At 33.4% G+C, this 26,820-nt stretch overlaps 1 protein-coding gene and 1 long non-coding RNA gene across 2 annotated transcripts in view; one reads left to right on the plus strand and one right to left on the minus strand.

Moving 5' to 3' along the window:
- fng (Fringe glycosyltransferase) overlaps positions 1 to 26,820 on the plus strand; it is a 510,279-nt gene that overhangs the window by 90,917 nt on the left and 392,542 nt on the right. Inside the window, exons 3-4 of the mRNA XM_072525349.1 lie at positions 6,921 to 6,969; positions 24,362 to 24,464. Coding sequence (XP_072381450.1) covers positions 6,921 to 6,969; positions 24,362 to 24,464 — 152 coding nt within the window. The remainder of the gene's footprint in view (positions 1 to 6,920; positions 6,970 to 24,361; positions 24,465 to 26,820) is intronic.
- On the minus strand, positions 23,228 to 24,737 carry LOC140436489 (uncharacterized). Its single transcript, XR_011950287.1, has 3 exons — positions 24,664 to 24,737; positions 23,352 to 23,485; positions 23,228 to 23,286 (listed from the first exon to the last, which is right to left on the minus strand). It is a non-coding gene; the product is annotated as an uncharacterized lncRNA (long non-coding RNA).

Here is a 26,820-nt window from a genome sequence, read left to right on the forward strand (position 1 = left end):
TTTAATATTATAAGTAAATATTCAGAGTTATGGTTATATCAGGAAACTTTGTTAGGAGTCGACAAATAAAATACATACATAAAACAATAACAATATATTCAACAACAAAATTATGACGCTGCTGAATGCAACACAAGTAATAAAAATACACCAACAACTATGAAATGGTCGTATACATATAAAAATAAACAGAAATATAATTAGAAAATACCTTTACAAAGATATATAATACAATCATGCACAAATAAAGTTTTGGCGTATCTCGAGATATTACAGCAAAAAAAATGAATAAAAATTATAACAAACACCAAAGATAACAAAAATTAACCAAATCTAAATTTACAAAAATACAAAAAGGTTACTGAAATGAAAACATAAAAATTTAACCAAACCGCACTTGGTTAACTCGATTAGCTATCTCGCACTATTATTTAATGATAAACTGAGACTTAAATGTTCATAATTATTACTTATTGAAATTTCTTAGTAGCTGATGGAATTTGGTTCGTAACAAAATATTGACTGTTCTTTAAATTGAGTGCAAAATTCAGTAGTTCTACATTTGAAGACAGGTATGAACTTTAGATACGTCCAGATAATGGAAGATGATATGATACCATACCATATTACTCGCCCAGATAAGTGGAGATACTAAGATTATGGTAACTTACAGTAATTCCTGACGACTGCTGCATTAATTCACTGAAGTTAATACTATACTTGTATTAAACACTGAATTTAATTAACATTAAAGGTACTTTATAACTATATTTAATCTAATATAGTATAAGATAAAAAAAATCAAATAAACAAGTGTATACACACTTAGAAAACAATTCACAGACGGTAAGATAACAAATACGATAATGTGAGAGAAGGGTCTCACGAGATATCAGCCTTTACTCAACGAGAGCCCACCGATAAGTAACTTGGTTTCTCTAAAATTTTACCAAACTACCTCCAAAAAAGAAGAAGGGATATCTCCCACTCAGAAATCATGGGACAGTATCCATTTCTTAGAAGATAAAATTCTAACGACATCGGAAAGTTCGAGATAATTAACGGTAATAGTAATTGAACGTGATAAAATATAAATCTTCTAGATTGGGTCTTTACAGAAAAATTACTGTACGAGCCTTCGGAATATTTACAAATCTCTCATAAAGGACCCGCCTTCACCGAAAAGCATTAGTTCCTTTCATACTCCGGATTAAGACGGAAAGGATTAAAAACCTTTCGGAGGCAGGGAAATTCCGTGCATTCAATAAAATTTTGAAGATGGTAAACCGAATATGAGCGTATCATCACGGGGGTAAAAGGAATAAAAATAATTAATATTTTAATTATGTAAAAAAATGTTACAAATGTAGTACTTGATGTCCATAACTTAATACAATTTGGCCAACTATATAAACTGTTTCATTCCTTTTCGAAATTTCCAGTAACTCTGATTTGAAGACGTATTCCGGAAAATTGATATTATTTTTAACTAACCAATTTTTTATTCTCGGTACGTTCCACGACTGTTTTTGTTGTTTCTCCAAAATCTCCGAATGGTAAGGTAAATTTTTCTTTACTTATACAGAGATGAACATCGCATCTGTTGCGTGTCATTTATGATTTGCCCTCACAACCAGACAATTTACATCTGGATGCATTCGGTTTATCATCATAGCATACATTTTTGCGAAGTTTATAGAATCTCTTGACAGGCATAATATCAGCAATAATAGCAATTTGTAGTTTTGGTTCCCAGTAGCATCTAATTCTAGGAAATCTAACTTCGTCTACATATTTAAGCTGTCCTCGATTTAAATATGGAAGAACCTAAAGTTCTTCAGTTGCATTTGGTGACTTTTCGTAAAACACACTGCTTTAATTTTGGGGGTATTGAATTGTCCATTTGTGAATGACCATTCTTCAGAAGATTTATGGCCTTTTGAACATAGTTGTTAGGTTCGGGTACACGTAAACTCATCACCAATTACCATAAATACCCTCGTACATAGTACAAACTCATCACCGCCATAAAAGTAGGGTTTTCAAAATAGACCGTAAGAGATTGGTAAACTGATCACTGGCCTACCTGTACCCCGGATCAGGTATAGACCATAAAATCCTTGCAAACGGCTAGTTTTTTGTAATTTCACAGAATAATCCAAATTCAGATGTCTCAAATGCAACTGCAATTTATTGGTTTTTATTTGGGAATTCCACAAAATTCTATTGATAGCCACCTAAAATAATGCGAAAAGAAAAATTTCTCTTCATTTGCCCTTGTTCCTTCAACATGAATAGTGAACTGCTAATTGATTACGTTCTGAGCCAAACTCGGACAAAAAATGATGATTATCAATAATTTCAAATTTCAATTGCGAAAGAATCTAAAAAAATCGAATTGCTTTTGTGGACTTGTGCGACGAAAGGGTGTAAGGCTAAATGTCATAAAACTGGTGAGTAGAAATTTTATACCGTTTTTGTTTAGTTGTTTCTCACTAATTTTTGCGCATCATCCTGATCAAACAGAAAAAAATCAGCGTAATTAAGTGTAGAAAATTAAGTTTCCTTCGACTTCTATGCACTAATAGCACACTCAAGGTTTTAGCTTTTCCTATTTTTTAGATATTTTATATTTACTAACTGTCCAAAATCGCCTATTATTTTCAAGATAGTCAAATAACCCCAAAACGGTAAGACTTAGACCGAATGTATGCTCAACAAATTATCTCGAGAATTCGATGAGAAATATAGAAATGCAATGAAAATCAAATAACGAAGTTGGGGACTACTTCCGATATAAACAAAAATAGCAAATGTTGACAAATATTTGCATTTTAAAGTTCACTATAGAAATCCTATGCAACTAAATTTTCTCAAAAGCATTTAGATTGGCAGATACGCCTAATAGGCCACACTGTGAGACATATCAATATCTCAGTTAAATTTTAAAGCAACTTGCTTAAAATAATTTCTGAATTTATTAAATTACCACATAAACGAAAAGTGTAACAGGTAAGAGGCAATCTTTCGCATTAGAAACCAGGCAAAAATCCCGGTGATGAGTTTACCTATCTGCGGTGATGAGTTTACCAATCTCCAAAGGATGCCGGTGATCAGTTTACTATATCTCCGAGGGTCTAATAATTTTATGGGGGGCCATATAGTGATGAGTTCGTACACGTCCTTAGGTTCTTTCCTCTAGAATGTCTAACTTAATCATCTGTATATAGCCTAGCTTTTACAGCATGTAAAATTTTTGCGATAATAGAGTTTATAGCTATAAGAAACAGAGTTGTGCTAAAGTTTGAGCCCTGTGGTATACCATTTTCTTGATTTCTTGTTGAGGAGTATACACCGTCTACTCTGACTTTTTACTGTTTATTTTTTAATAAGTTTGATATGTATATGAGTATATTACCTCTTATTTTCCATTCGCTTTTTCGCTAAGAATTTTTAAAATCGAGTATTATCGACCATACTGAATCGTAGGCTTTTTGAAATATTTTTTTTCGAAAAGATTAGCTTTTAGATGCTGATTAAGTATTCTTTAGATGGGTAGGTTAGGTTTTTTAAAAAAATATTGGGTATATTATCTGGTCCAGGGTACGAGTTCTTACAGCCCATTGTAACAAACATCTTACTTAGTTGTGTTACTAATTATTTCTTACATTTTCCGAACATATTGTGAAATATTTTCTTAGAAATTAAAAACAATTGTACACCCATGGTACATAATCAAATAAAAAGTCTGGCTTAACTGTAAACTCCGACTGTTCAAAAAATATTTAAAATTATTCCTGGTACTGCTTTGAATAAGCATTTCCCACGTTTCGTGTGTATATTTGTTTATACGATATTTTTCGACTTTTTTATGGTACGCCAATGTTGTCATTTGGTATAAATTAGAAGAACAGTGCAAATTAGAAGGTTCAACAGTAGATCGTATTCTGGGAAAAAAGTTATTTTTTCACTTATCGACTACCTACACAGAATTATGTGTAATCGTGTACAGCTGTGGGTAATAAGTGTGTTGACCTTTGCTAGGTAAACCAATAAAAATGTTGAGTAATTCGTCAAAAAAATGGAGGTATATACTTGCTGCAGTTCCATATTTCTTAAAATACTCAAATTTTTGTTTTAAATGTATGTTGATTAGCCAACATAAATGATTTTTGAAACATAGTAATATTGTTTACATTTGCAATGTTTTATCGGAAACTTTTCAACACAAATTGTACATATTCGTGCAAACTCAATAAATTCTCTCCATTTTCTACAATATTAAGCAAATAGTGAGAGATTTATCAGAGGATTAACCCATTAAAACCCAAGACATTTTTTTTGAAAAAAATAAATTATTTTTAACCTATATGGGGATAATATATACCCCAAACGGTGACAATGTGATAAAGTGTTAAAAAATGGTTAAAACTAAACAAAAATCAATTAGTACCTACAGCAAAATAAATAACAGAGATTTTTTTTCAATTAACATCTTAAGAATGATATACTCCGAAAAAGTCCCCTTCGATGCACAGGGCCACTGCGCATTTTGTGCAACTCCACCTAGCTTTTTTGTGACACTGTGTACAGCGTCGCTGTTGATCTAATTTTTTTGGGAAATGACCACCCCCATGACATCGTATAGTTGGTGGTAATTGCGCAACAAATCGGTTTTTCAGTTTTGTCGATTTAAATGAAGATTGGATTAATGTCGAATCAGATTGGATTATCATTTGATAATTAAAACCATCTCCAGGCCTTGACAACAGTCATGTTGATCATGTTTGTAAACAGCACCCATCACCTTTTTTTCCTCCAGAGAAAAAAACCAGAAATTAACAGGTTTTTTAACAGAAATCCTGTAGTTGCTAACTACCTGGTTATGTAAATCAACTCCATCCCAGAAATCATGTAGTGGCTTACGTTTGGTCGTGTATATCAACTCCACCCATGCATTTATCATATATACTGAAAATGTCTGGATGTTGACACATCTATTCCTGGAATCGGTTCCTTGACATAGTTTTTGCGACCACAGGCGCTCCAAGATCTTCATCAAGACTCCAATAATAATGGTCGTGGTAGTTTATGATAGCCTGTTTGTAAAATTGCAACAAAAATTTGAGATCAGCTTTTGAAGCAAAAAAGTCATGTGAATTTTTTTGTGATGAATACATATTTGTTTGATGCATCAAATAGTTAAAAATTTCGTCATCGAACAACTTTTCAAATACTTCAACTGGTCTACAGTTTTCCAGTTTATTAGAATTTCCTAACAGTCAGCCCAAGCGAAAGTTGCTGCCAAACTAGTGTCAACAAAATTTTTAGTCCATTATAAATTATCTAATTATTTTTTTTGTCCGTTTTGATTTCAAGTTGTTTAACCTTTGGACTATGGAAAGCTGTCTTCATCCTCGCTTTCTTCTTTATTACTGCTACTTATATGCTGCAACTCGCTTCAACTATACTTCATCGACTATGTCTGTAGGAAATATATTTTCGGCACCTTCTAAATCATTTTCGCCCAATTCTTTTTCATCGGTCTGTGGGTCAGCATCAGGCGGTATAATAACAATGTCTACTTAATTTTCAATAGTTGTTGTAGCAACATCTTGTAAAGCAGCATTTAAATGACAATATTTTCTCCCAAAAAAACTTTTCGGGGAGATTGATGCTAAATGTTCTGGTTCCATAACAACCTGAAATAAAAATATTATTGTATAATAACCACATATATTTTATATAGACGGCTTCCGCCCAGTGTTTTATTCTTTTTAGTTTCAGATCCACAACAATTTTTGCTCTGATTAGTCTATGGTCGCTGCCTGTTTGAAATTTACTTATTACACTGACATCTTTTATTATAGCAATCTTGCTGGTTAGAATGAAGTCAATTTCGTTCTTAGTGATTCCATTTGGTGCTACCCAAATCCATTTTCCGTTTGATTTTTTCTTAAAGAATGTATGTAGCCTGTTCAGCATGTTGATGTGCCTCGGTAGTAGAATATGTTTCCTGATGCTAATTATATATATATATATATATATATATATATATATATATATATATATATATATATATGTATATATATATATATATATATATATATATATATATATATATATATATATATATATGCTGCCGAAACGTCGAAAAAATATATGAAAATGCCTTAGTATCAAATCAAATTTTTTTATGAACCTAAGCCCAAGAAAATCCACTAAAAAAATATATATATATATATATATATATATGTATATATATATATATATATATGTATATATATATATGTATATATATATGTATATATATATATATATATATATATATATATATATGTGGGTACGTATTTGTATTATTGCAAATATGTCAATGAGAGAAACGAAAAGGAAGAAACATAAAAGAAGAAAGCAAAAGACATATTTTAATATTTCGCACATATTACGGCTAAATCCTATATATTTTTCAAATTTCCGCATCAGTTGATAACAACTCAACCCACCTTGTATCACACCTGCAAAACACTGACGTAACGAACGAACATTCCATAATACTATCGTTTTATTTCTGTTTTTTAAATATCACTGGATGAAAGTAATGAAAAGCGGAATTTTATTATTTTCCCAAATCGTTTTTCACATTTTTCGTAGCATTAAACATATTTTACACCGGAAGTGCGATTTCTGGACTCGGCTGCAGTGGTTAGTCATCCGTTAGAAAAAAAAAACAAATTTCAAAGTTAACGTAGTTGAGTGGTCATATATGACCGTAGAGCGGCCCGTGAATTTGAGTGCAAGTAATTAAGTTTGCAAACAAAGGAAGGAAGTCTGGTGAGCTTCCATAAATTCCCAGAATTCTACTTACTGTAATAATTTCAGCAATGTACAATGGTCACTAATTGTTGTTTCCTCTGTTTCAGACATGGTTTTTTACCGACACAGATGATTTGGCCTTTCAAATGAAGACAAGTAAGTATAATTACCGTTTTAATTATATATCTATTACCTGCGATACCTCCCTTTTGACATAAATTGATATTATAATATTGAAATGATTATAAAGCTTTGTCCAAAGAAATCCAACGAATTCAATGACGAACATTTAAAAATTTTAGTAAAAAATCTTTTATAAAAAGGTATATTTAATTAACAGAACTTTTCGGGTTAAATTACAGAATGTTTTCGGAATAAATATTCCATCTTCAGTGCTGCTACTAGGTATACATGTTTAAAGCGTCTAAATACATGGGTACAAACCCTTTAAATGCTATTAAATTGGTAATAGATTACATGATTGTTGATAATTTTATAGAATGTTAAAATTTTATGTAGATTTACTTCACGACAATGTAAACTCCCAACGAGAGTTACTGATTCTTTAAACGGAGCTTAGGTAGCTACCTAACTACTAAGAATAAAGCTGTATTTATCTTAGGGATGATGATTACTTTTTCTTCTTTTGGTGCATATTCGTTTCGAATATTGGCCATCATTCTGACTATAATTATTTTATTAAGTGATGCGTTAAATAGATTCGTTGTTGTTGTGGAGGTCCATTTCATCAGGTTTTTTAACCGTGAAATTCTTCTTCTCCCAATTTCTCGTTTTCCGAATACTTTGTCTGGAAGGATTATTTTCAGTAATCTGTATTTAGTGCCGTTTCTCATTATGTGTCCGAGATATTCTAACTTTCTCCTTTTAATCGTATACATCACTTCTCTTTCGTTCCCCATTCTTCGTAGTACAGTTTCGTTGGTTATCTTGTCCGTACATGATATCGTTAGAATTCTGCCGTATAGCCACATCTCGAAGGCTTCAAGTTTTTTCTCCATTGCTTCAGTGAGTCTCCAGGATTCAACTCCGTAGTATAATATCAAGAAGATATAACATCGTAGGAGCCTTACTTTTATCTCCAGATTAAGTTTGTGACTTTTACAGAGTTTGACCATGTTGTTCAACGCACTCCTAGCCTTCTTTATTCTACATTTTACTTCTTGTGAGTGATCCCATTGTTCGTTTACTATTGTTCCAAGATAAGTAAACTGTTTTACTCGGTCCACTGGTGTATTCTTGATAAGCAGTTGTACCTACGTCTCTAATTTTATTTTTGTTGATGAAATTTAGTTTTTGATATGTTTACTTGTAGTCCAAATCTTCAACTTACTTCATTTACTTTGTTTATTAGTTGCTGTAAACTGTTTAAACTGTCTGCAAAAATAACGGTGTCATCTGCATAGTGGATGTTGTTTAGGCGTTCTCTATTTAGAAGGATTCCATGTTCGCAATTTTCCAATGCTTCACTCTGAATATTTCCTCTGAATATAGGTTGAATAATACAGGTGAAAGTATACATCCTTGTCTAATGCCTCGCAGAATCTGGATCGCTTCCGTCGGTTCATCTCCAACATTTGTTCCTATTGTGGCTGATTGGTTCCAGTATAAATTTTATATTATACGCCGGTCTTTATCATCTATTTGGGCTTTTGTTAGAACATCCATAATTTTTCGGTGTTAAACTGAGTCAAATGCTTTTTAGTAGTCCATAAAGCAGGTGTAGATATCGCAAGTCATATCTCTGCATCTTTGAAATAATACTTGTAGACTAAACAGTGTATCTCTCGTATCTACGCCTTTCATGAATCCAAACTGTGTGTCTTATATTCTGTCTTCGCATAGTTTGTATATTCTGCGATGTATAATTTTAAGAAAAAGTTTTAGTGTATGGCTCATTAGACTTATTAGCCTATATTTTCCGCACTTTTTCGCTCCCTGTTTCTTTGGTAACGTTATAAATTCTGAAACTAGCCAATCTTTTGGAATGTTGCCTGTGTCATAGATATTACTGAAGATTTTACATAGTACTCCTAAGGATTCATCATCAAGAAGTTTAAGAAATTCAGACTGTACTTCGTCTGGTCCTGGAGCTCTTCCTTCTTTTAGTGATATTATTTATGCTCTTATTTCTGCCAGTAGTAGAGGTGGTCCTGTTTCCGTAGGTACTGGGGACTGGTTCTCCCATCTCTCATCAAAAAATAAATTTCGTATGTAATTTTTCCAGGTATTATCAATACTCTCTTTGTCCACGATTACCTCTCTGTTGTCATTAACAAGTTTACTTACTCTTCTGTTTTTACATTTGCCTGTAATTTCTCTTAGCTTTTTATGCACGCTGAAGTCGTCGTATTTACTTTGTAGAATTTCGATTTCTTGGCATTTTTTCTCCAGTTCTTTCTGTTTGGCTTTACTGATTTTTCTCTGTATATCTCCTTGTAATGTTTTATACATAGAGTTATTGGTCTTATTTTTCCTTCTTTTCCATCATTTCGTCTGAACAAATTCCCCTTGGTTGGCTCAGTGAAGATGTTCGTTCAGTTGTAATGGAAACACCGAATAATAGTAGCAGAGTTTATTGATGAGACGTATACTATGGGTGTTGACCCGGGATTACTTTGAGTAGAGACTGATGAAGTTGATCGTTGAAGACTATCACGTTTATTGAGTGAATATTGATTGAATGCTTCTCTATTCAAGAGATCTTAGTTTTATATAAGTTTTAATTGGGTCAATATATTCGCGGACCTCGCGTGATATGTGTATCTAATTTATGTAAATTGTTTAACTTTTGTCAGCACTTTTTACTGATGTCCAAATTATATTATTGATAATTCACCAAATGTGTATGTAACCTAATTAACTACGTGTGTGTATTTAATAACAAATAAATTCATTCGGTCTACTGGGTGATAAAATTATACTGTCCAATTTCGGATATGAATTCTGAAGATAGTTTTATTAAGGGATTCTATCTTCTCTTCTATACTTTCCGTTTTATTATCGATTTCTTTTAATTTTCTATTTATTGTTTAGCTGACTAGTTCTTTTACTTCACTACATTTCAGTTTTCTCATGTCATGTGTGGATTTATCTTTAGACATATTCGATAGAGAGAATATTAGATATTCTCTTTAGTCAATTCGTGTGGATTTTTCTTATAGGTGTGTTATTGGGCATTTCACAGGGATTTTGCATATTAACGACCCGGGAGGCCCTGTGGTCATGGAAATCACCTTTCTTGCCGGATCTTAGTCTTCGATGTCCATGATCAGTAAGCGAGTCTGTGTTGTGTTGTACAGCCATTAGGATTGTACTAGAGATATCTATAGGGATCTTTAATATAGTGGTTTCTCGTTGCCTTCTGTATAGTTGCCGTTGACCAAACCACTGATTTTTCTGCCTTTGGTGCCAGTTTCTCAGCCCCAGGACAACAGAGTGCCCTACCATCTACCAACTCGTCCACCCTAAGTCGTTGGTCAGCAAGTGGGGGATTGCTTATACTGGGTATTATTCGGTGAATTACCTGTTGGTTCACGGGAGGTATATTATTTCACTCCTACCCACCGGTAAACCGGGTCGGGCATTCCCCTATCCGCCACCTTTTTTTTTGATGAGGGTGGAAATGTACTAAAACACCATACCATTGCTCGGCGTGTATTGTATTCAGGGCAGAGGAAAACATCCGAGCCCATTTCCCCCTGTGTAGAAGAGGTCTTGCAATCCCTTATCCGCCACCTGGGAACACGCTCTCTAGGAGTTACAGGTTCTCCCGAGAGATAATCACTATAAATCCCTAAATAGAAAAACTATATATTGCTGTAGTGAGAATAATGTAGAATGTAGATGTAGAAGGAAATATAGGTCCGTTCTATTGGATGACACCACTAGAAGTGGTGTTACAAACTTTCTCTGTTACATCGAAATCTATTAATAAAAAAAAACGGTTTTAAAATTTATTAGAAAAAGTAGGTTTCTCTACTTGGACGCTTTCGAATTTGCACTCCGTGGTCTAAAAGGGTGTACTTTTCATTATTCCTTACTCCGAATAGAAATATCTTATGCTTTCATAAGTCAGCAAAAACTCTTAAGGAGATTTTAAAACGAGAGAAAGCAAAAAGGAGCAACGTTATGGCATCCAAGGACCTAGTAAATGTTACATCTCATGCTAAATCCAGTAATCTTTTCTTGTAAATGTTGCTTGATACTTTCCATGAATGAAGTTAAGTAGATTAACAAAAGCTAGACACCAATAATGTTTAAAAATCTGATGATACATACAAAATTTAGACTCTATATATATTTATTTAAGCTCGATTTAAAAAAAAACGCCCATAGTCTCACGCTAATTAAATTGAAATAGGATCTAACACCTGCGTCTACGTTTTCCAACTTTATATCCACTTAATTAACCGACCAAGTCAAGCAGTTCTCTTGCAGTTTACAAAAAGAAATTTATTGTAAGCGGCAAAATTCTCAAGACTGCGAAAGCACAATGTACAGAAAGAAGATCTCTAATCGCTCCATTTCCTGTACTTGTTTCCCTTGGCGGAACGAAAACGAATACTCACTCCCTAGTACGGTCAAAATGCGTGTATTATCTAATGTAAATAACAGACGAGATATTCTAATAAGTTAATAAATGACTCGGTTTTCTAAAACTGTGTGAGTATTTACCAGTACAAATTAAGGACAATGTAGTTGATGAAAAATGCTATTATACAGTACTTGTCGAACAACTGAAGAAAATCAGAGGAAATCAATGGAAATGGATATAATGAGGTGAACACTGAGGATCTCAATGATCAGAAATTAAGAAATAATAATTTGCGACATATTTGTAGACATTGCGACTGTTCATTTGATACGAAAAATTATATGCTTCCAAAACAAGTACTAGAATGTCCCATGTCATACTTATGTCATAGTCCCATCTTAAATTTAAACGTCTTCTTGGTATCTTGACGCCTTTTGGACACCACAGTGTGATTCTAGTGGACCATATACTGCCAGTTCTTCTCGCTAAATATCCCGCCCGCTGCCATTTTAAAGATTTAATTCTGTGGATTACATCAGTGACCTTGGTTTTCTGTATGATCCATTCTATTCTTTTTCAATATTTCGTTATACCTGGCATGCATCGCTCCTTTGACTTTTGAATGACTTTCGCTATTATATCTTTCTCTAGTTTCGCAGTCTTATATTATGATTCAGCTGGTCCTACCTTTTAGACGATTCAAGAAGCTGTAAAGAACAAGTTAGTATCAAAAAAGTTATCCCCCACTTGCCAATCAACAACTTAGGCTAGAAGAATTGGCAAGAGGTAGGGTACTCTGGCTGTCCTGAAACTAAGAAATCGATCTCAAAAGCCGAGAAATGCTCAATTGTATTAGGAAGCAGAAGGCCATGAGAAACTATTGCATTAAAAATCCTTGTGGATATTTTCCATGAGAACCAACGAAACCATATATAAATCTAATGATTATGGATCTCGGAATCCAAATTAAGGGAAAAGGAAAGCATAAAGAGACTACGGTCTTCTGTGTAGACAACCGACAAAAACCTCATGTCATAGAAATCCAGAAGGTAGCTATGTGGAACGCAACTACAATGTTTATGGATATAATAAAGAGTTTATTACAGTTTTCATCGTTATTTGTATACTAGCTTCCAATGTTTACGATCTTTTCGGTCTTTTGCTTCCTCTATCTTTCATCGCACTGTCTACTTCTTTTCTCCATAATCTACTTGGTCTTCCCCTTATTCTGTGGTTGGTAGGGATCCACTGAAATATTCTATTTGGCAATGGTTGATTATTCTTCTTCTTTTCCAGTGGGTTGGCAACATATATGCCAACAATCCATTTAAATTGCTCTTATTTTGGATGTGTCTTTTTCATTTATTATCCAAAGCTACAAAATTGCACCATATGCAGCAATACTTTCTATGATACTTTTGCATATCCCAATTTTCGTGATTCTAGTGATGTGGATATTCCAAAATACATTATTCGGTTGACGTATTGCTGAATTACCTTGAACAATTCTTTTTGCTATTTGATTGGTATTCTCACCATTTGCAATGCTTACACCGAGATATTTATACCTATCAGTATTTTTGGTTTGAATGCCACCTGGTTCTAAGCACCTTTCTCCGCCTTCTACCACTACATACTCTGTTTTTGATTAATTAATTCCACTAAATTATTGGATAAACTCCACTTAAATATTCCCCATCTATTCCTCCTAGCATGTAGTGGATATTATCTAGACCTTCTGCAAAAATTACTTCTTCATTTGCAAAATGCAAGCTTTACCTTTTATGTCTTGAATTGGAATACCCCATAGGTTATCATCTTCTTTTCCAGATATTTAAAATATCCCCAAATAAATTTTAAAGGGCCTATGCGCAATGTCAGGATTATTACAAAGAACTGTTAACAAAACAAAGACCACAATTCATTGGAATAGAAAACAGACGAAGACGAAGTAGATCCCCACGACAAGAAATAAAAATAACAGATAGGGAAATGAGAAAGGCTATAAAAGCAATCAAAAGTAAGAAAGCACCGGGACCTAAAGACATCTCACCTGAGCGTATAAAGTACGGCTCAGAAAAATAACACCGGATGATAAAATGGATATTTCAGAAAGCCATAAATGGAGAACAGCTCCCAAAGAAATGGACGGAGGCATATATGACATCTATATTTAAGAAAGGAGATAGAAAACGATGCGAAAACTACAGAAGAATAAGCGTAATATCATCAATAGGAAGATTATATGGAAAGATAGTGCGAGAAAACGTGATAGAGCAAGCGATAAAAGGCAAAATCGGGGAGGATCACGCAGGCTTGATGGCAGGAAGATCATACATAGACCACATATACACACTGGAACAACTGTTGGAAAAGAAAAAAGCAAAAAATAGAGATATACATTTGGCGTTTGTGGACCTGAGAAAGGCCCTCTCTGAGAGGTATGACTCTGTACCAAGGTCAGAACTATGGGAGGCAATGTACAAATTAGAAATACAGACGGAACTCATAGAAGCTACAAAAGTTCTGGATAAAGAAAATAAAGTGTCCATTAAAATGGGAACAAGAATCATAGGAGACTTCACCAAAACAAAAGGGGTCCTGCAGGGTTGTTCCACATCTCCAACCCTATTCAAAATATACTTAGAGAAAGCCTTGACTACATGAAAAAGAAATTGCGAAGACATGAGAGTACCGGTACCAAACGAATACCTATATACGTTAAGCTTTGCAGACCATAAAGTAGTGATTGACAAGACCAAGAAGACCTCAGTTACATGATGAAAAAACTACAAGAAGAATAAACCAAGGCTAGCCTAGATATTAACCTCGCGAAAACAGAGTACGTATCTACAGGTGAAGAAGACATAGAATATCTACAGATTGATGACAACGTAAAAATCAAAGGAAAGGATAAATTCAAATACTTGGGATTTATAATCACGAAAAAGGCAACAACAGAGCAAGAAATTAAGCAAAGATTAATACAAACAAGAACAGCAATCAACAGCAAACAACTTAACTCAGTATGGTGGAATAGACACATAAATATGAAGACAAAAACACAGATTTATAAAATATCAGTGCGAAGTATTATGACATATGGGGCTGAAAACTGTTTTATAAACAAGAAAAACAGCAGTAAGATAGTAGCAACACAGATGGAAAGCCGGCGAACATGCTGCAGAGTAACAAGAATGGATAGGAGAAGTAATGGTGATATTAAGCAAAGAACACCAATAGAAACAGACATACTAACATATATAGAACAAAAAAGACTAAAGTGATATGGATGTGTAAGAAGAACTAGCGACAGCAGATAAATAAAGAGAATAACCGAATGGAGCCCCATAGGAAGGAGGAAAAGAGGAGGACCCCAAAGATCCTGGATATATATATATATATATATATATATATATATATATATATATATATATATATATATATATGATTGAGATGTATGATACAGATTTAGATGGACTGTACAAAATTTATATTGGAAACAAAAAGTCTTCGTTCTGATAGACAACAGTGAGATCTACTGCCACTTATTCGTATTTCCAATAAAATTCCTTTATTTTTTGTTGTGTATTTTTTTAAGGTTCACTTTTTGGCTGTTATATGTAGTTATACTGATAATTGTACTTTTAATTGAAACTATAAGTGACTGATAAACTGTTCTTATATATTAATTTAACTTAAATGTCTGTCCAAGAAAAAAGATTATTTGACCACACTATAAAATTATGCAGGTGCATTTCTCCTTGCTTCAGTTAAGCCGTTAATTCAGCTACAGTATATGGAAACTTTTTTTATCGGAAAAGCTATCTACCAGTTAATCGAATGAATTTATCAAAAGGCTGAATTCACGATCTGTATTTTTTAATCGAGCAATTCCTTGATGTCTATTTGGGTGTGGTCTTACGTGTTTGCTATATATAGTAAGATTATAGTAATTATAAATCCGGGCTCTAATTACAGAAAGCACGATATGCAAATTGAAAATAGAATATTCTTGAAACAACTATGGTGTAGGTGGACGTTTCTTCGAATGCCTCAATTCTAAGTATACTTTGTTCCAATAGGTCTGCGCAGACCTTGTAATAGTATTAAAAGTAATATATAGCTGTAACTAATATAAGTATGATTAAAAGGCATAGTGCAAATAGATGAAATTTAATTGATGATGAATTTAACAAAATTATATTTACAAATATTCATTTCGACTTAAAAAAATCCCGATAGTCTATCTATTACTAATAGATATTTTTATTGATAATCAGGTATGGAAAATTTCACATCTCATTTATAAAAATATTTTTCTGCCTTTGGTGCTTATTCGTTTCGAATATTTAGTATTAGACTGTATAGACACATCTAGAACACTTTAAGTTTCTTCTCTATCGCTTCCGTAAGTGTCCAGGATTCAACTGCATAGAGTATTGAGAAGATGTAACATTATAGGAGCCTTACCTTAATATCAAGGTTAAGGTTACGGCGTTTAAAGAGTTTGCTATGTTGTTGAATGCGCTCGTAGCCTTCTCTATTCTACTTTTTATCTCATATGCGTGATCTCATTGTTCGTATACTATGATTCCAAGATAAGTAAACTATTTTACTAGGTCTACTAGTGTATTCTTGACGAACAATTGGGAGTCTCTAGTTTTATTTTTACTGATGACCATACATGTAGTTTTTGATACGTTTATTTCTAGTCCAAATCGTTCACGTACTTCATTTACTTTGTTCATTAGATATGACAAACTTTTTGGTAGACTCTCTGCCAAATTAGGAGTTGTCTATTTAGAAGTATTTCAGGTTTGCAATTTTCCAAGGCCTTAATAAATATTTCTCCTGAATATAGATTAAATAATAGAGGTAAAAGTATATATCCTTGCTTAAAGCCTTTGCAGAATTTGGATCGCTTCCGTCGGTTCATCCCCTTTCTCTCTCTTTTAAATTAGATTTGTTGGTACCATCTTTAATAAATCTGTACAAGTGGTCGGATATGCAGATGACATAGACATTATTGCTAGGTCCACAGAATCTCTGATCGAAGTATTTCGATCACTAAGGGCGTCTGCACTTAGAATGGATTTAAAAATAAACGCACATAAAACCAAGTATATATATTGTACTAGATCAGGCAACCAGATACCTAGACTATTAATTGATGATCTGGAACTGGAAGGTGTGGACACCTTCGTCTACCTGTGCTCGCTGCTGACCAAAGACAACAATGTCAGCAAAGAAATTAAAAGAAGAATAGTGCTTGCCAATAAGTGCTATTATGGCTTAAGGAAACATATGACCCCAAAACTACCCAGAAAAATTAAAGTTACCATATATAAAACACTAATAAGGCCAGTGTTAACATACGGGTCTGAAACGTGGTCACTTACACAGAAGGACCAAGAATTGCTTAAACGTTTCGAGAGCAAAATTTTAAGGAAAATATATGGAGGAATCCAAGAATAGGGTTTGTGGCGTAGGCGCTACAACTTTGAGTTATATAGAAGTTTTGGGGAACCTGACGTGGTAAAATGTATTAAATTAGCACGCCTTCGATGGATAGGACATGTAATTAGGCGAGATGAAGATGCAACGATCAGAAAAATTTTTGGACCGAAGAGGACCAGTGGGAAGACGAGCCAGAGGAAGACCAAAACTTAGGTATCAAGATGATGATCTAAAATCCAATGGAGTAAAAGCATGGAGAAGAGTTGCCAGAGACAGGGGCGAATGGAAGATTGTTCTGAAGAAGGCTTTGGCTCATAACGAGCTGTAATGCCACTAATGATGATGATGATGTATAGTAATGCACGGTTACATACTGCAAGAATCGTGACAAATTACTTAGGGGAAGTAGGAATTAATTCTCTAGAATGGCCAGCCTGCTGCCCTGATCTGAATATCATCGAACATCCTTGAGATGAACTTTATTGTAGGGTTAGAAGCCAATCAGGCCAGCCAGAAAGTCTTTCACAACTTCAAAATATGCTTAGTGAAGAATATGAACGTCTTCCTTAGGCTTTTATTCAAAATTTGTTCCTTTCATTTCCGAATCGTGCGCAAACGATTATTGAAGTTTTAGGGCATAATACCCGATATTCAGTTCACTCGTAATTTTTATTATTTGCAATTCGTTTCGATATTACCTACACTATTTTCTTTTGTAGCCTTCTAATTAAATAAATTATGCTAAGAAATCAAGCAGTAATGACAATTTTTGTTTTAAAAATAAAAGATGTTGAGTATACAATATGAAACGGTGCATAAAACTTCCAATGAATTTTTATTTTCGGAAATTTATAAAGTGGGCATTTTTTTGCCAGTCAGAGTATTAGGGCTCCCGGCAAGTGTCTAAAATAAATATTTATTTGAAAATATATAAGAGAAAAGGAATTTTTGGCTTACCTCGTCAAGAGACCACTCAAACAAAATTTCGTCCTGTCTGTTGGACGTTCAAAGAGAGAAAGAGTGATGAACGGCGAGGAGTTTACGAACGGTCCAATTTTGAGGAGACTCGGCGGAAAGATGGCGTAAGCAACATTTATTTGAATATTTATAGGAAGGAATTATAATAATAAATTTTGAAAGTTTGAAAAATAATTTGAAACTTTTGAAACGGTTACAATATATCTGTTTGTTTTATATACTCACTGTTTGTGTGAGTGAGCACTCACACGCATGTAGAAACAATTTTTTTAGCACATAAATAAATGTTTATTTTATTTTACTTCTTTGTCTAACAACTCTATTACAACCGGCACTACTATACGTTATAATAGCCCTTGTAGTTTGTAACATATTTCTTTATATTTCGATTAAGCTGATAACAAGAAGGGAGAGTCATAAAAATCAATGATCTGCATGCTTTATTCCATTAGATCCGGTTCTGATAATTTCCTCGTCCGGATAAGACACACCTCTACATCTTGCTGCTAAATGCACGGTTTATGCAGTAATTGAATAATTCTGAAGCCAGTCACGCCGTGAACTCTATTACCTTAGTCTGGATTTGCTTAATAAATTTTAATGGAGCAGCAAACTATTTTAGTGCCATTTGGATGCTGGAAGGAAATGAAAATCTACCAAAAACCATGGACTTACCTCTTCTGGCAATTAACTTTAAACAGACGTACATAAAAGATGAGAAAATGTTCTGTTAGATTATATAAACTTCGTACTTTGTGATGGATTAAGAAGTTGAGATTAAGAAATTGTGTCAGTTATGTTTCCTTAATATCGTGGCCTGAATGTTAGGTTTTGAACTATTACTGGGTTAATAAATAAAGCAATGCATTCAAGAAACAAGGAAATGTCTCTAAAATAAAATTATAAATAATAATAAATACAGTAAATTCCATTAACTTACATCTCTACAACAATTAATGGAATTCTCAGAAAACATTTCGTTGTAGTAAAAGGCGCGGTAAACTGCACTGAAGTTCTCCATAATATTTTTAATTACTTACTTCGTTTAGAATATGTTTGCCTGTATTATCAGTGAGAGTTAATTTGTATAAAATGAGGAGCAAAAATTCAAATGGAATTTTAAATATTATTGTTTATTTGGCTAATAATAAATGTATTAATATAATGGTTAACCTGCTGTACAATTATTTTGTAAATAGCATTATAATAGTGTACTTACTGATTATTTAAATTTATAAATCATCACCATCGTCACTAAATTCACTACCGCTACCATTATGTAAATCTATAATTACTGGATTAATTTCACTAATTTTATTTTCCCGGATTTACCACTCTTCTATTAATTTTTCATATTTATTTACATTTTTGGTCCATATTTCTGGAGTTGCAGTTTTAAAAGCTTCTTGCCACATTTCCCTAACTGCATCGTCACTGTATCCACTGCATCCAACGTGATTATCATAATACCTTTTACATATACCCCAGATGTGTTCGATGGGATTAAACTGGCAGTGATACTTGATGTCCATAACTTGATACAATTTGGTTAACTATATAAACTGTTTTATAGTTGTAGTAACAAAAAGGTTTCGTAATGGAGTACAAAGTGCAAAAACCTATTCAAGCGCAGATACAGATACGGACCATAATCTATTACTAGCAAACGTCCACATTTAACTCAGAAAACCGGAGAAAAAAGTTAAAACCACCAAAAAAACATCAAAAACCTAAAAGACGACAACTGCCAGCAGCAACTAAACGTAAAGATAAATAAATTAATTGAAGGAAGCGTGGAATGGGCAGATATGAAAAAAGCCATACTAAAAGCGGAAAAAGAGGTCCATAAAAAAATTAAAGAACTTAAAGGCAACACCAGACAAGGAAGAAAACTCATAACAAGAGATAATAATGGAGGAATACTTACTGAAGAGAGTAAAATAAAGGAAGTATGGGAACAATATATAATCCATCTGTTCTATGACGAGAGGGAAAATGAACAAGATATAGGTGAAGAAGAACAATACCTACAAATTTTACCTTCAGAAGTAAAGAATGCCCTACAGAATGCAAAACAAGAAAAAGCACCGGGTTCTGATCAAAGTTGAACTGTTAAAAGCCTTAGATGACGGTAATATAAAGAGACTCACCCGAATTCTCAACCACATATATGTTGAGGGCAACATCCCGGAGGAATGGCTTAAATCGATATTTTTACCTCTACCAAAAAACAACAATCCCAAATCATGCAATGACTATAGATTGATAAGCCTAATGTGCCACCCTTTAAAGATTCTCTTGAAAATTGTTTAAAACCGAATTTATAAGAAATGTGAGGAGCAGATAGATCAAACGCAGGTTGACTTCAGAAGAGGAATGAGTACAAGAGAGGAATTATTTGCGTTGATGATACTCTTGCAGAAATGTCGGGAATATAACAAGAGTGCATATGTATGCTTCATAGACTTTAGGACGGCTTTTGACCAAGGGCAGCATATGCAGTTAATAGATGAATTAAAAAACATTAATTTAGACAAAAAAACATTGAGTTTATTAAGGCTATGTACTGAAAACAGAAAGCAGTAGTAAAGGTGAACGATATAGAAATAAATAATATACCGATTGCGAGAGGGGTCAGGCAAGGATGCGTCCACCGATGACACGGTAATTGTGGCTGAGAGTATAGAAGAACTACAAACTTTACTAGATGCAATAAATAGTGAATGCATTCAAATGGGACTTGACATCAACACAGATAAGACCAAATTTATGATAGTATCAAGGAGTTCAATAAATAATGAACAACTAACTCTTGGTGGACAGCAAATAGAGTGACAAAATATAAATATCTTGGAGCTTACGTCAACACAGAATTAGATCCAGACCAAGAGATCAGGTTACGAATAGAAATGGCAAGGGCAGCGTGTTAAAATTCAAGCAATTGTTCTGTGACAAAAATCTAAATTCTGCGCTGAGACTGAGGTTTATAAAATGTTACGTCTGGTCCCAACTATTGAACGGGGTAGAAAAATGGACGTTAAAAGCGCAAATAGTTAAGAATCTTGAAGCCTTTGAACTTTGAATATACCGGAGAATATTAAGAATTCCATGGTCACCAATGAGGAAGTGCCGAGAAGGATGGGTCGAGACAAAAAATTGTTGAGAATAATAAAAGTACGCAAGACTGCATACCTTGGACACATACTGAGGAATGATAAATATAGTCTTTTGCAGGTCATCATGCAGGGTAGAGTCGATGGCAAAAAGAGAATAGGTAGAAAGAGGAAGTCATGGCTGCGAAATATTCGAGACTGGACAAACATGGCTGTAGACGAATTATTCCATGTTGGAAAAGACAGAGAAACTTTTAGAAATGTGGTCGCCAACCTCCGTTAATGGGGACGGCATAGGAAGAAGAAGATATAAACTGTAGGTTTTTCATTACGTTTCGAAATTTCCAGTAACTCTGATTTGAAGGCGTATTCCGGAAAATTGATATTATTTTTAACTAACCAATTTTTTATGCTCGGTACTTTCCACGACTGTTTTGGTTGTTTCTCCAAAATCTCCGAATAGCAAGTCGCATTATCTAAAACTATAGCTGATGGTTCACTAAAACCAGGTAAATCGCTCACTCAAACCAGGTAAAGAAAAAATCAAATTCTATAAAGCCTTCTTTTTCTCCTGCATGAAGAATGATGTGTCTTTTGCCTTCGTTTCCTGTGTGTTTTATTGATTTTATGCAGTCATCTTGTCAAATTCTTTTAATTCCACCCTTTGCAAATATCCATGTCTCATCTAAGTATACGAATGTTGCATTTTCAGATTTAAGTCTAGTATATTCTCTCAAAAATTTACTTCTTTTGTGAACCACACTACTCCTTTCGCATAAAAATAACCTACATATTATTTTCTTTTTTGAATTTAAATCCTCTTACAACACTTTCCAAAAGCTAGTCCTCTTATTTTAGAATTTTTTCTTTCTCTTATTTGGACCAGTAAAGTATCTAAACTGACATGTTGATTGTTTTCTCGCATTCGATACGAAATATTGCGAATTTCAAATTTTTCTCCGTCAGGTCAGTCAATACTCCTAGAGGGTTTACGAGATGTTTTCTTGTCTTCGTGATACTCAGTCACAGTAAGTTTTTCTTTAGAATCTTTGCAGTCTTCATAACAGTTTTTAGCTTACTTTCACTTTCATTCCGAGTGCGCACAAGTCACAAACGCGTCGATTTATACATAATAATGACTTAATTAAATTAATAAATAAATTCTTTAAAATTAACTTTAAATTCCAACGCGTGCGCGTTGTTAGAAAAAACAAAAGGTTCGTTATAAAATGTCGGGCAGAATGGATGACTTCTGGCCAGTTAAATAAAAAATTGTACTCCGATGATGTAGTTTACTCCGAAGTATTTTTTTATATTAACAAAAATTAAAAGTGGAAGGTTTTCTGCGAATTCCATTAATCGTTTACAGTTGTAAGTTGGTTGAATGTACTGTACTAATAAGGCCAATGCGTTGTAGATGCAGAGAATTATGTAGTTCTATTAACACAAGAGAAGAGTATGGATGTGAAAGGATTGCCAGCAACTACACCCTAATAAAGACATAGACTAAGATGGAGACTAAGGGTTATATCCAAAAAATTGTGGATCGCAATGTAAGATGGATATCATGACTAAAATTGTTTTATTTAACAAAGGAAAGAATGCAAGATTGGAAAATACTAGCAAGAAACAGAAAACAGAGGGAAACAATATGTTGCTATAGGTGGATAAACAAGACAAAGAGGACGACCATGAAACAATAATTATGAGTCATTTAAATATGATCTACAAAGTATATAATGTTAAAAAATTATACTTTAGTTAGACAATTAGATAATTACATCCTTGGGCATAAAAAATGTAGAAAAGTAGTGGAGAAATTCCAAGCCATACTCAGATAAGGCCTGTAGTGCTATATTATTATATAAAACACTAAAAGTTATAATGAATAAAAAGACTAATGGATAAAAAGAGAAACGAGTGGATAAGAGAGAAAACTAAAGTGAGGGATATTAGACAAGAAGTTGCAAAATTGAAATGGAGATTTGCCGGACACAATATAAGACAAAAAGAAGACCTATGGAACAAAATTCTTATAAGTTGGAGACCGTGGGAATATAAACGAAGCAGAGGAAGGCTCCAAATGAGATGGGCAGATGATATCAAGAAGCACGTGGGCTCTAGGTGGATGACTATAGCGACAGACAGAGAAGAATGGAAAAGGATTGGGCAGGCCTATGTCCAAAGATGGACCGAAGAAGGCTAATTAGATAGATAGATAGACTAAAAGTTAACATTAAAAAATATTTATTTTTTATAATATTTAGGTATAACAACATGACATAATCTTTTACATATAAACTTGATGTAATAATGTCTTTTTATATAGCGGTACTCTTATTCTTAGTTATACTTCACAAATTCAAACTAAAAGAGACAAGCAATAGTAAAAATTAAAAATAATGCCTTACTCTTATCTAAGAATTTATTACTTTATATATTCAGATCCTTTAAAGGACAAAAAATGTATAGGCCAAACCTTCAAAATGCTCAGGTCCAATAAATTCTCGGTGAATCATAAGGTTGTAGTTTTATGTATCTTTTTACAAATTTTGTCAAATCAAATCTGAAAATAAAAAGAAAGTACTTAAAAATCAATTAGTAACATGCCAGTTCCGCCTTCTTAATTCTAACGAATTAAAATAACAGTAGTACTACTTGTAGGATGGTACCATTAGTACCGCCCTTATTTTGATTTCGTCTTTACTATCGAGTTATCAATATAGAACAGTTACGAATTTATGATTGTGTGCTATCACTTGTTGGATCATAGACGTGAATACCATTTGGGTTTTTATGGGTTGTTCTTAATTTTAAAATTGCCACTCTATCATTTAGAGAGATGAAGTTTATGACTGACTGCGCAATTTTGTGCGAAACTAATATTAAATGGTTCACCTATTATTATTTCCGTTCACTTAAAATTCTCATTCAATAAAGAAACCACGAAGAATCATTGGTAACCATGCAACTGACAAAACACTACGGTGTACCTACCTCTCTCTTCAAAAAAGTTAAAGATAATAACAATATCTGGTCTACTTTTAGTTAATTAGGTATTAAATAAGACATAAATCATGTGCAGACAGTAAAAGGGAAGATAAACGCCCCTAGCTACATTTAATCTATTTTAAGGTCCCGAATACCTCATTTAACGATATAACCTATTAACCTTTTTTTCTGGTACTAAACGTCTGGCATAGATATATAACTATTTTAACACTTTAAGGAACAAAAAAATAGTACACAGAAACCCGATATCGGAAGCTGCCGCGACGTCATCAGACACATATTTCAAACGGTTAGAGGTCATTGTCACTGTCTTTATTTCATTGCCACAGATCAAAAAAATCTATTAAGTACATACGCACATGTAAAACTATTTTAATCTAGACACATATCCTGTTGGAGTATGAGAATAATTGTAATTTTGTATTTACAGACGGCCATATGATCAACACCAATTGCTCTGCTTCTCACAGCAGGAAGGCGCTTTGCTGTAAGATGTCCGTTGAGTTCGATACTTTTCTGAAGACGGATAAAAAGTGAGTACGATTTTTGACCTTGACCGACAAATCTTTTTTTTTTGTAATAGCAGCTGTCAGTTTTTTATAAAAACCAAAATGATGCATCGCATCCCCCACAAATGAGTTTCATTTATTATAGTCGATTGGATCTAATCATTGTTTATAATAAATTACAGTTTTGTTGGGAGTATAAAACACTTACAACATTATGACTTACCGTGGTTATACTATTTGGGCACAAAATGCTGTCGTTGAAAAATACATTTGCGCAGCTAACAAATGTCACTTTCGATAAAAAAGCGACAAAAAAACAATTTACAAATTTTAAAAGATTTTAACCATTTCGGTTATGATTTTTTATTTTTGAAAATAAAAAATTCAAAGTTGACATATGTATTTATTAAATATCTTCCGGATTTTTGACAGTTTGATGTTTTAACTTTTTAATAATTTTCTGACAAATAAGGTCGTGTAAAATTTTGAGACACTGGGTAAGTGGTTAAAACAAGATAAAAAAGATAAATTAAAACAATTTTTATTAACTATTGGTATGTTACTGCTCATAGTAGAAGGCAAGACTGAAGGTTATCATGGTAAGAAACTTAAGAGAATGATTCCAAATAACAGAAGCAAACATAATACATGAAGCACAAAACAGGGAAACTTATCGTTTGATGATCGCTAACCTTCGATACAGGGCGGCACATAAAGAAGAAGACTGGTATGATACTTGAAGATCGATTCTTTTTTTGTTATGTATTATACAAATGAAAATTACAGTTTATACAAAATGCCTGTACAAAACATGAATTTGCACCTAATCTTAATGTGTTTCCGTTTACACCAAGTAGACACGTCATTAAAAAGCTTAACTAGAGCACTGATGAGGTCTTCTCTTGTATTATATTTAAGAGTTTAGCTAGGATGTTGTCTGGTCCAGTTTCGTTCTTGGTTTTGGCAAATTTAATTACTTCAGATTTTAAAATTTCAGGTTGTTCTTGATTTACATTGCTCTATATGTTTGGGCTGTCATCTTTGAAAAATTCAGTTATATAGTTATTCCATGTTTTAAGTATTTCTCTTATGTCTCTCTCATGTATCTCTATTAAAAATACTCATATGTTCTAAAAATCATCGCCTTAAGTAAATGAGAGACGCTAGAACTCTACGCTAGATTATGAAAATCACGAAATTCTGTTCATATACGTGTAGAAATATAAAACCAACACCAAGAATAGAATATTTTACCTAAAACGTTATACCACAGACCAACAAAAAACTGTTATTTACCACTCCCATACAGACGGGCTTTATTCATCACACGTCAAATTAATGACACTTGTACGTGCTTCCTCATTTTGATGATAGTCCATGTTTTATTATGTATATATATCTGCACGATTCTCCAAATGCCCTTTGTGTCCTAAACGGTATATACAAAACGTAAAGTGAAATCGCTGTGAAATTTTCAACATTAATAACACAGAGAGAGAGCTTTATTTTGTATCACAATGACGAATTATGCAACGTGGGTTCAAATACAATGTGGTTCGTTCCATATACAGAACGACGTTGAGGTATTGTACGCAAGGAAAAAAAGGAGTTAAGGTCATAAACATATTCATTACGTAGAGATATTTCCTCTACGGGGTGGTTTAAGAAGATATTCATTTTGATTTTCTCTTCGTTTGACAACCGATATTGTAGTGTACAAAATAGATATCTTATTTATTTCGACGTTTCAATTTCTACTTCAGAAATCGTTCTCAAAATAGTATCTTCGATACGCGTTACATTTTTAAAAGATAAATCGACAGAAGAAAAAAATGTTGCAAAAACATCTACTATATTTAAAGAATGTTCTGAATATACCAAGCTAAATACTTTGAAAGGACTTCGAGAGAAAAAATAAATACTTTTCCGACTATAGACAGCTAGGTGGGAATATTAACTTAAAAAGCTGTATAAAAATCTTCGAAGGCCCAGAACCATCCTGTGACATCAAGAACTCCACAACTCCACAAGAAATAAAACTTTCTTTTATTTTTTATTTTTATTTTTTTATTCTTCTTTACTTGCCATCTCCGCGACGGAGGTTGGCAATCATCATGGCTATTCTGATCTTAGATGCTGCCGCTCTGAATAGTTCGATTGATGTGCATCCGTACCATTCCCTCAACTTACGCAACCATGAGATTCTTCTGCTTCCTACACTTCTCTTGCCCTGGATTTTCCCTTGTATAATTAATTGAAGTATTTTGTATCTTTCATTACGCATAACATGCCCTAGGTATTGCAGCTTTCGTGTCTTGATGGTTTTCAATATTTCCATTATTTTTTTGACTTTTCTCATGACTTCGTTGTTTGTTACATG

This window comes from Diabrotica undecimpunctata, chromosome 3, assembly GCF_040954645.1.
Source record: "Diabrotica undecimpunctata isolate CICGRU chromosome 3, icDiaUnde3, whole genome shotgun sequence".
Classification (NCBI taxonomy): domain Eukaryota; kingdom Metazoa; phylum Arthropoda; class Insecta; order Coleoptera; family Chrysomelidae; genus Diabrotica; species Diabrotica undecimpunctata.